This window comes from Trichechus manatus, unplaced genomic scaffold (assembly GCF_000243295.1).
Source record: "Trichechus manatus latirostris isolate Lorelei unplaced genomic scaffold, TriManLat1.0 scaffold00065, whole genome shotgun sequence".
NCBI classification, from domain to species: Eukaryota; Metazoa; Chordata; class Mammalia; order Sirenia; family Trichechidae; genus Trichechus; species Trichechus manatus.
In genome coordinates, this window is record NW_004444001.1 from 14,004,480 (window position 1) to 14,015,675 (window position 11,196).

Here is an 11,196-nt window from a genome sequence, read left to right on the forward strand (position 1 = left end):
CACTAATTAGGACATTATTAAAGAGACTAAATTGCAAAAGGTGAGGAACTGGTATGGGTGTTTTGATCCCTATCTCTAATTATTCTTTCATCTGAAAATTAAAAATCTCCTAAGATAATTACGATTTAGTGAGGGAGAAATGTGCTTTCTGGAAAAGCCTTGTTTATACAACTGTGTCATTTTTTATTGAAGCTCGATGATTCTATTTTACTTTATACCCAGTGAATTTCCACTATCTGAGCATCAAGCTTGAGAAAAGCTTGAGCCAAAAGAAATAACATTTCATAGAAATCTCTAAAGAAGATTTATATTAAAATTTCAAAACAGGGCAGAATTTCTAAGTTTCCTGAGGCAAATATGGATGATTTAAATTTTCATCAAGGTGAACATGTTCTCAGTCTAGTTTTTAACTAAATATGGATTGAGAAGCCTGAAAAGCTGAGGAGCACTGCCGTCTTTTAAGCATGATGTTTTGCTTAATGTAGGCACAATCTGACAGCTTTTATAGGACTATACTTAGGGTCTTTGGGTATATTCGAAATCTAGAGTGGAGAAAGGGTAGGCTGTGGTAAATAAGTTAAAGAATTGTAACAACTTCATCTGACTTAACTTTTTAGAAGTATATGTGAAATTATTTCCATGAGCAAGATAAATGGAAATAGATAAACTTTCTTGAGTGTAAATAGGCTACCTGCACTGCCTCCCCCATTATTTCAAGCTCTGTTCGTTCATCGAGTTTCTTGACTCTGTTCTCTGTTGCCCTCTCTCACCAGGTAGCGATGTTGATTTGCGCTGGCTTCCTGATTGCTTGGATTCCTTATGCAGTGGTCTCTGTGTGGTCAGCTTTTGGAAGGCCGGACTCCATCCCCATACAGCTGTCTGTGGTGCCAACTCTACTTGCAAAATCAGCAGCAATGTACAATCCGATCATTTACCAGGTCATTGATTACAAATTTACCTGTTGCAAAACTGGTCGTTTGAGAGCAACCAAGAAGAAGTCTTTGGAAGGCTTCAGGTAAAATTTCTGAAGCTGGGAAATGAATGATATTCTTTGTGTTTCAACAACCCATGGAATTCAAGCCATTCGGATTAGGGTTAAAACTCATCACTGAGATATAGTATAAGGAGGACTTTATTTTCTGTTCATTGAAACTCCTGAAATCCAGTAATCAAATAAGTAGGGGTTGGACGACATGGATAGGTAGTGAGAAAATTTATTCCGATTTTGATCCTAGAGCAACTAGGATACAGGGCTACTTCCATTTGGACAACAACTACAGATCAGCGGCTCTACTCTTCCTTATCTGGGACCAAATCCATTTAACTCCAACAGTACTGTTTTGCATGGCATTGATCCAAAATTAGGTTTTTACAGCAGAAGGATTCTCTTATCTGGGGCCTTTCTACCATTGGGTAAAAATAGAGGAGTTGGGCAGGCAAAGGAAGGAGAGGATGGAGATGACATTTTTAATTTGTGCCAGGTTCTCTTGTGTTATTTTCTCAAGAGCCCATATTATTCCTTCTCTTTGTCACATGCAGAAACTAAGGCTCAGGGAGGTTGAGTAAGCTGCCCATGTTTACACAGCCATGCCATAGCAGAGCAGGGATTTAAATTCAGGTCTACTGGGCTTCAAAATCCATGCTTTTTTCATCTATGCTCTTTCCGCTACATGATGAACAAGTGAGTTCAGGGATCCAGCACCATTTTTCCAAAAGGTCCTAAAGACTTGGGGCAAATAAAGAATTGAGGATGATAGGTGATCTGTGTCCTTTTAGGGCCAGTCTTAGCAGTAGAAGGATGGAACAGGCACCTAAATTCATGGTCTGAGGTCAGGGTGTTGAGAAGGCCCCACGTTCTCTGAGCCCTTTAACTCTTACACAGTTGATGTCTAGATTCTTTTTTTTATATATGTCTTTCCTTGATGAAGTACAAGCCAGTAGAAAAAAACTTGAACTAGCAATACACCTCAAGCATAGCTACCACCCATCTGTGTTGAGGTCTGTGTGTTGACATGATGCTGAGCAGGTTTTATTGGACCTTCCAGACTAAGACAGACTAGGAAGAAAGTCTTGTTGATCTATTTCTTCCTTTTTAAAAAAAAATTTTTTTTATTGTATTTTAGATGAAGGTTTACAGAACAAACTAGCTTCTCATTAAACAGTTAGTACACGTATTGTTTTATGACATTGGTTAACAACCCCACGACATGTCAACACTCTCCCTTCTCGACCTTGGGTTCCCTATTACCAGCTTTCCTGTCCCCACGTGCCTTCTAGTCCTTGTCCCTGGGCCGGTGTGCCCCTTTAGTCTTGTTTTGTTTCGTGAGCTGTCTAATCTTCGGATGAAGGGTGAACCTCAGGAGTGACTTCATTACTGAGCTAAAAGTGTGTCTGGGGGCCATACTCTTGGGGTTTCTCCAGTCTCTGTCAGGCCAGTGAGTCTGGTCTTTTTTTTTTGTGAGTTAGAATTTTGTTTTACATTTCTCTCCGGCTCTGTCCAGGACCCTCTATTGTGATCCCTGTCAAGGCAGTCAGTGCTGGTAGCCAGGCACCATCTAATTGTACTGGACTCAGTCTGGTGGAGGCTGTGGTACTTGTGGTCCATTAGTCCTTTGGACTAATCTTTCCTTGGTGTCTTTAGTTTTCTTCATTCTCCCTTTTGTTGATGTATTTCTGAAAACAAACAAACAATGAAAACCCTATGAATCTCAGTGGGCTGACCATGTTATGCACGATGTCGCCATGGATCGGGGCTGACTCCATGGCAGCGAACAACAACAGTTATGAGAAGATGTGGGTTTTTATCTTATTCTTGCATGGTGCTTGAGCAAGTGACAAATCTTTTGAACTTTAGTTTCTTCACCATGTAGGTACAGGATCAAATGAAAAAGACTACAAAAAGGCACACTTGCTGTGGTACAGCGGTAAGTGGTACAGCGGAAAGAACACACAATTTGGAGGCAGAAGACCAGTGTTCAAGACCAGCTCTGCTACTTACAATAGCTCCAAAAGTTTTGGGCAAACTACTTAATTACTAAGAGACTAGGATTGGGATGAGGTGATGATAAAATCCTCTGCTGAAATTGTAAGAATTAAACAAAATGGGTATGTGAAAGGGCTTGGAGACAACTGGTAGTGTTTTTCTTTTTCTTTTTCCCCCACATTGTTGGTGGTTAATGCATTCTCTGTTGAACTGAGTAGTTACATTCAAATGTTAAAATGTTTCTATTTTGGAAGGAATAGCACTTTGCCTTTATCAGCTATTAATGCTTTATTATGAATGCAGGTGGTGAGAATACTTTCAATAGAGCAGTTGTGGGAAAAATAATGGGGCACTTCCTCAACTCAAGGGGATAGGAATTTGAAAGGAATGGCTGAAAGCACATTTTACCTACCTCATAATTTTGCCTCAGACTAGCTCTGTGTTCTGTACGTTTCTTCACAAGCGTGAGCAGCACATACATATTCAACACTCTACAATAAGGAGAGGGGAATTTATGTGGAACAAAGTGACTTAGGGCCACAAGCCTTTGGAAAAATCAGCCAGGCAAGAGACAGCTCAGTTCACATGTTCCCATTAGCCATTCATAAGACATATAGCAATGGCTTTGCTGAAGGAGGACAAGGGCTATTTCTAGAGTTTTAGCTTTTGGTGAAAAAATCAGGCAGTAGTGCTGAAGCAGGCTGTTAACCTAAACTTTGGAGGTTAGAGCCCACCCAACAGCTCCACAGGAGAAAGACCTGGTGATCTGCTCCCATAAAGATCACAGCCTAGAAAACCCTATGGGACAGGTCTGCTCTGCCACATGGAGTCACTATGAGTGGGACGGCACCTAACAACAACACATAAAGACTGATGAGGCCACCATGTGGTTAGTGACAGGTAAAACCAGACTTCAAATGCTAGGCCAATCTTAGATGGAAAATACATATCCAAAAGACATTGGGGGTGTACAGTGAAGGACTAAGACATTTTGTATCCCTAGTATTTTAGTAAAGAGAAAGAACAAAGGAGTACAAAACTCCCAACTCTGACATTACTCTTGTAATCAAACGTCCCCTTAATTTGCAATGGTTGTCTTTCCAAAGAATGTCTTGGAGTCGGTGAGTCACAGAGCCGATCTGAGTAGTAGGTAAGTGTGCAATGAATTTTGTATGAGAGGGCAGAACAGTCATTCAATGTGCCAAACACAATAGGAAAGCTTGGGCCAAGCCATTTCTTGACTTTGAATATTCTAAATTGTATTATTGGTTTGCATGTCTTTCTAATTCAAGTCTTGTGCATATAACCTTCATGGTAGTCAAATTTAACATCATATATATAACATTGCACTTTTCTTCTCCCCTACTCTAGGCTGCACACTGTAACCACAGTCAGGAAGTCTTCTGCTGTGCTGGAAATCCATCAAGAGGTATGAAGATGGACACACAACATCACTCATGGACACATTTATCCACTTCTTTGCCTCTCCCCTGCTGCTACGTTTGATTGTGACCACACTTATCTCTTTATATTATATTTTTATATTTTGAACACATTTCCTCTTTTTCCTCAAGCCAGGGTTTGCTGGGAAATTCCAATGGCATTATGAGGAACGAAAATATTTGATACCACTTTAAGGAATATCGTTAGTATGAGCCGCCCTTGAATCCCTTGTGTCTCACACTTTAAATCCTGTTGTCATGCCAGACAGTATTCAGTCTGGGATATTAAGAAAAATGTTGTAAAGTTGTATTTATTAAGGTGTAATTACATTTTATCACATTATCACTATTATTATTTTTTAATGTAGGGTCAGGGAGATCTGGGATCCTTTTAGGCGGGTGATCATTGAGACAGTGTGTTGGACCATGGCTCTTTGGTAGGTGATTCTTGTAGCCATTCTCTTCTCATATGAACAGTCACATTCTCATGACAATTGTTCCCTAGTCTTCTAGGGAAATCAGTTTCACCTTAATTCCCTAAAGAGCAAACATTCCCCAAATATGAGGACAAAAATCACCTTTCTGATGACAATTTTACCTACATAGGTTTTTCTCATTAAGTTCTACTTACTAATGTAGTGGATGTAATAGGCTGTTACTAATTGTAACCGTTCAACAAACAAATTTAGTGAACATAGCTTTTTGTACATGTTGTTTCTTCCACTTGTTTGTTCCTTGTTATCTGTGTTTGTCCTTTCTTTTGTTCTTTCTTTCTTTAACAAACATCTTGTAAGAATCAGGGAAAGAGATGCAGATATAAATCAGAGATGACATGATTTCAAATGCAGATCCCTACCCTTTAAAAGCTAATGAAAGGGGCCGGCGGGTAAATTCTAGCCTTCCACCCAATGCCTGTCTTGTTTTTTTCAGAGGGCTTCTGCATTGCAATTCTTAGGAATGGGTCCCCATGATACCCTAATTAAAGGCCCAGGTGTCAGTCCTCCTTGCTTCCCTGCCCCCTATGAACCTAAGCCCTGTTCACCTCTTCCAATATTCCTTTCCACTAACAGCTGGTGAGGGAAGTGAAAATGGAAAGCAAGTGTTCCCTGCAGTGCCATGGATCATGTCTCCACTCCTTCCACTGAGGGCTTATAGGGAATTGGACCCTCCTCCAAGGCTTAGCCTTCAGTACACGCCCTTTCAGTGTCTTTGTGCTTTAGTTTTCTTGAGAGTTGAGGTGGGGAATGAAGAATGGGTCGACGTATGTCAACAGTATAAGTGCTAAATAGATGTGTGAGCACGACATGATCTATGAGTAAGGAAAAAGGTGGACCAATTCAGCCTGTGGCTTGGGATTGCTTCCCAGAGTCTGTAGAAAAGAGGCAGAACTGTCATTTGGACAGAGAGGCAAGGGTCTTGTAGGCAAACGTGTAAAGGATAGAGGTGTGAAAGAGATTGCACACTAGGTGGAGGGGGCGCAGGGTTAGAGTGCAGAGTCAGACTGCCTCGGTTTGTAACCTTTGGCAAGTTCGTAAAATGGGCATATTAACAAGTTAGCTCACGGTTTATTGTGAGGAATAGAGAGCTAATGCCCGTAGTAGTCACTTAGCATTGTGCCTGTAACAGAGTGCCAATAACCCTCTACATATTAGCAATTGCTATTATCATTGGAGTCCCTGGATGGCACAAATATTTAAGCACTCAACTACTGATCAAAAGGTTGACGGTTCAAACCCATCCAGCGGCACCTCAGAAGGAGGGCCTGGCAATCTGCTTCTGAAAGGTCACAACCTTGAAGGCCCTATGGAGCACAGTTATACTCTGCAACATATGGGGTCACTATGAGTTGGAATTGACTACATGGTAACTGGTTTGGTTTGGTTTTGAGTGATTAAAATAGTTAATGTGCTCAGCTGATAACTGAAAGTTTCGAGGTTCAAGTCCACCCAGAAGTATGCCTCAGAAGAAAGCCCTGGTAATTTATTTCCAAAAAATCAGCCATTGAAAACCATATGGAGCACAGTTCTACTCTGACATCATGGGATTGCCATGAGTTAGAGTTTACCGGACAGCAATTGGTTACTATTATTATTATTATTAAGGCAGGTGGTGGGGCCAGAAGTAGGGCTGAAAATGGTAACCAAGGGCCAGATCATACCCCAAGGGCCTTGTGGTTTATGCTGTTATATGAATTTTACTCTAAAGGTGAGGGAGAAAACCTTCAGGAATTCAGGCAAGAGAAGGAAATGATGACATAATTTTTATAAAGATGAGTCTAGTGGCATTGTGGAGGATGGATTATATAGGGAGGGGGAGTGGGCCAAGACTAGAGGCTGAGATGTAAGATAGGGATCCTTACCAAAAAATTGCAATTTATGAGGGCCTGAACTGAGGAATGGTAATAGAGGTGGAGATAAGAATATAGGTTTAAAATATTTTAAGAAGTAAGAGGTCTTGATAATTGATTGCATGCGAGATGGAGGAGTCAAGGATGACCTGGAGCTTAGTGTGGATGAAGGTATCCACAGAAGGGAAAAATGCAGGAGGGACAGTGGGTTTGTTTGGGGGGAGATAATGAATTCTATTTGGGATGTGTGGAACACAGGGTGCCTAGCACAGGTGAAGATATCCAATATAGGTAAAACCAAAAAAAAACCAAACCTATTGCCATCAAGTCGATTCCAACTCATAGCAACCTTATAGGACAGAGGAGAACTGCCCCATAGAGTTTCTAAGGAGCACCTGGTGGATTCGAACTGCCAACCTTTTGGTTAGCAGCCGCAGCTCTTTAACAACTACACCACCAGGGTTTCCAATATAGGTAAAGATATTCTAAAGTCATATACCTGATAATAGGAGATAATAGAGTTAGGGAGTAGAGCAGGTAGGAAAAGGATGTTAAATGCCTTTTAAAAGCTGGTTTCAAAATACCTGAAGAAAGTGAAGTGAAGGAGAAATTTTTACTGGATGGGAGGATTGCGCAAATGAGTGATGAATGGAAGACAGAGAAGAGAACATTCAGGTTAGCGTAGATTCGTCTTGACGGTGGAATTTAACACTGACATTGTACACAAATCCCTGAAGGCAGACTGTAGCCTGCCATTTATTAACTGTTTAACTAAAATGTAGTCCTTAATAGCTTAAAAAAGCAGGTATAAGAAAGGGTTAGCATGGTTATAAGCCAAAAAGGAGTTTACATAATAGGAGCTTTAGGGAAGAGCCTAGAATTAACTTCTGTTTCCAATTTGAAAAATATAATTTAAAAAGTAATCCTCCACACTCTGATTCCAGAATTTTTTTTTAATAATACACAGAATGTATCATAGACGTTAAGTAACACGTGACTGACTGTACTCAAAGTAGAGTAGCCCATCAAAGTAAACCTTAATGGCGTCCATAGGTAATACATCTAAAAATGATTACTATTACAACAATTTCCAGTTCAGACAGAAGTCAAGACTCTTCCAAAACTCCCAAATTCCTTGAGAACTGAAAGCACATACCTCCCTTATTTTTATTATCTCCCAAAACATTCAGAACAGTGTAAACTACAGGCACTTAATAAGTGCTTGCTGAATGAGTGATTTGGATGTTGTGCAAACACCATATTGTATACTACTGCTGCCTATGAGCTGAAGCATACAGTGATATATGGTAAACTTTTATTTGTAAGCAGGGAAAGTTCACATTAAAATAGTGATAGAAAGTCCAGTACAGTACATACATAAGGCAGTGACATAGGCATTTATCATGACTATCAAGACATGCATTTTAGGTTATATACGTACTGTACCTCTGTGTGCCTGGCAGTGCGATCACTTTGTATACAAGAGACATGAGATACTCGTGTTGCGTGTGGGAAGCTGTTGCATTTGCTACATCTGGTTATGTCCACTAACTCCTGTTCTCTGATCGGGGTTTCTGAACTATTTTATAACCTTATGAGACCGTGGGCGTATATGAGGTCGAACATTGCCCAAACAGACGTTATGTGGCACATGGCTGTACTGTGAAGTATCAGGACAGCTTTTGGGAATTGATTTGCATGTATGCCTCTGTGTCCCAGATGAGGAGAGAGATGTGGGGCTTCTACCCAGTCCTTTAGAGCTGAATTCATTCATTGCCAGGAGCGAGTGATCTCCTGTAGGTCAGCTTTGGATGTCTGAGTGTTCCATTTGAGCAAAGGAAAAGTTCATGAATCAGTTTTCTTTTTGGAGTAAAACAGAATGGAGATGGTCAGGTGATTTGAGGCACTGTCTATCATACATTTTAAACATCAGGCACACAGCATAGTACAGGAGTTCAAAAACAGTTTTGGAGTTAGCCAGAGACCTGGTCTCAAACTTAGGTTCGTCATTCACCAGCTGCATGGGTGTGGGCAAATGACATGATCTCTCATGGCCTCAGTTATCCTCGCTGTGAAATAGGAACAGTTTTACCTCATTAGGATTTGTTGCGAATAATTTGGGTCAACTGTGTAAAGATCCTACGATAGTTCTGGCCCATTGAAATATACAATAAATGGAAGCTATTATTATCATTATCATCGGAACCACATACTTATTCTAAATGGGTTCTGTAGCGACAGTTGTGAGCTTTTTTCTAAAGGTGGTACGAGAGAGAACATTGCTTGAAATGTCTGGTCATCATATATCTGGAAATGTTCAAAGATGTTTGGCAAAGTGAGAAAAACACAATACCAACTATCTGTGGGATTAGTCACTGGTAGGTCTGTCACAGGAAACCGATAATGTTAGAATTGCCACCTTGAAAAAAATGCTTGACCAGTTGAGCCCTGGTTGTGGGCAGCAGATGGTACATAAGGCCAGGGAGAGTAGGCGTTTGCTCCCTTTCAGCAAGAGTCATCCTGGAAGGAGAAGGGGGCCAGAGGACCTTGTCTATTTGGCTCTGGTGGGAGGATCAATTTGATCAGCCTTTCATTAGCCACTTCATTGAGGTGAGAACACAGTTTCCCACTGTGGATCTTTGTGTGAGTAGAGGCAGGTGCAGAAATTATATGAGGGTTTCCATCCAGTTATAGAAATTCTCAAATAGTTACCCGGCTCACTGGTTCTTGGTTGGAGTATGTATTTAGAGCAGAGAAGTTTCCACTTTGAAGGCTTATCTAGGATTTTTAACCTGGTAATGTCTACATGGGTGGGAGAAAGATGTGGCAGACTGCTTCTGTAAAGATTTACAGCTTTGGAAGTCCTATGGGGGCAGTTCTGCTCTGTCCAAAAGGGTCGCTATGAGTCGGAATCAACTCAACAGCAGTGGGGTTGGTTTGTTTTTTTGGCAATGTCTATGGGGAGTCCCTGGGTGATGCAAATGATTAACACGCTCGGAGCCCTGGTGGCGCAGTGATTAAGAGCTTGGCTGCTAACCAAAAGGTTGGCAGTTCAAATCTACCAGTCTCTCCTTGGAAACCTTGTGGGGCAGTTTTACTCTGTCCTATAGGGTCTCTGTGAGTCAGAATAGACTTGATGGCAATGAGTTTGGTTTATGTGGAATCTCTGGATGATGCAAATGGTTAACACGCTCAGCTGCTAACCAGAAGGTTAGGGGTTCAAGTCCAGCCAGAAGCACCTCAGAAGAAAAGGCTTGGTGATCTACTTCCAAAAAATCAGCCATTGAAAATCCTGTGGAGCACTGTTCTACTCAGACACATGTGGGGTTGCCATGAGTCAGAGTCGACTCCACGGCAACTGGTTAACGTCTATGTATGATGTTACAGAGAATGTGGTGTAAAACCTCGTTACCCAGAGTGTAGTTTGCATGGCTATGTCCTGGGAGCTTGTTAGAAATGCAGAGCTTGGGCCCTACCCCTGACCTGCTGAACCAGAATCCGTATTGTAACAATGTGATTTGCATGCCCATTAAAATTGGTTAAGTCGGTGGTTTTGTTAAGACTGATACGGTTATGAGTCTTCCCACCGGACCCGGTAACAATCAGAATTTGCCTGAGCAATAGTGCCTCAGCCAATGGACGTAAGAGCAGGGAGCTGGAGTCTTGAAAACGCCCTAGGTGCTGGGGATATGAGTTTTCCATGAGAAGGACACTCTTTAAGCTGTGTTCTACCCTTAGAACAAAGGTGCAGTATGGTGGCAGGTGTCTCAGAGGAAAGAACCCTGAGGGGACCGCCTCATAAAGAATGCTGGAGATGAGGACTGGTTCACCTCTCTAAGAAAGCAGGAAGGGGAACACGAGGCTGTTGAGTGAGTCAGCATTCTCTCACGTACAGCTAAATTAGGAAAAATTGACTGCTCAGAGCAAACCTGTTGAGACAGAAGGATAGTTTTCCTTAAATCCGAGAGTTACACTTCAGTAAGTATTTTCTATTTTAAACTTTTAGGCAACCACTTCCAACACCCACCCTCCCCACATATACACACACCCAAATGAACAAAATGAGCAAAATCTAATTTTGTTAGAGCACAAGAAAAGCATCTGATCCATTTGAAAATCGAGCCAAATTGGGCAGCAAGAATGTGAGATTTTTAACAACTGTCTAGAATTAGATCTGTATTGACAAATTTTGCCATTCCATCCATGCAGAAGCAAAGCCATGTGTGAGCCCACGCTGAACAACAGTTTTCAAAGATTGGAAGTGCGAAATAATAGCGTTACAGCAGCAAGTCACTCTCAACTCTCCCAGGGAGTGGAGAAACTGGTACCCCTCGCTAAATATAGGACCAGGCTCGAAAATTGTCTACACACTTCCAAGCTAGTGTTTTGCAGAAACTCACTGCCAGCGGGCAATTGGCAAGGCA

The 11,196-nt window shown here is 41.4% G+C and overlaps 1 protein-coding gene across 1 annotated transcript in view; it reads left to right on the plus strand.

Moving 5' to 3' along the window:
- OPN5 (opsin 5) overlaps positions 1-4,418 on the plus strand; it is a 28,948-nt gene extending 24,530 nt beyond the window's left edge. Inside the window, exons 5-6 of the mRNA XM_004379536.1 lie at positions 774-1,015; positions 4,355-4,418. Of these exons, the coding sequence (XP_004379593.1) occupies positions 774-1,015; positions 4,355-4,418 (306 nt within the window). The remainder of the gene's footprint in view (positions 1-773; positions 1,016-4,354) is intronic.
- Positions 4,419-11,196: the final 6,778 nt, after the last annotated feature.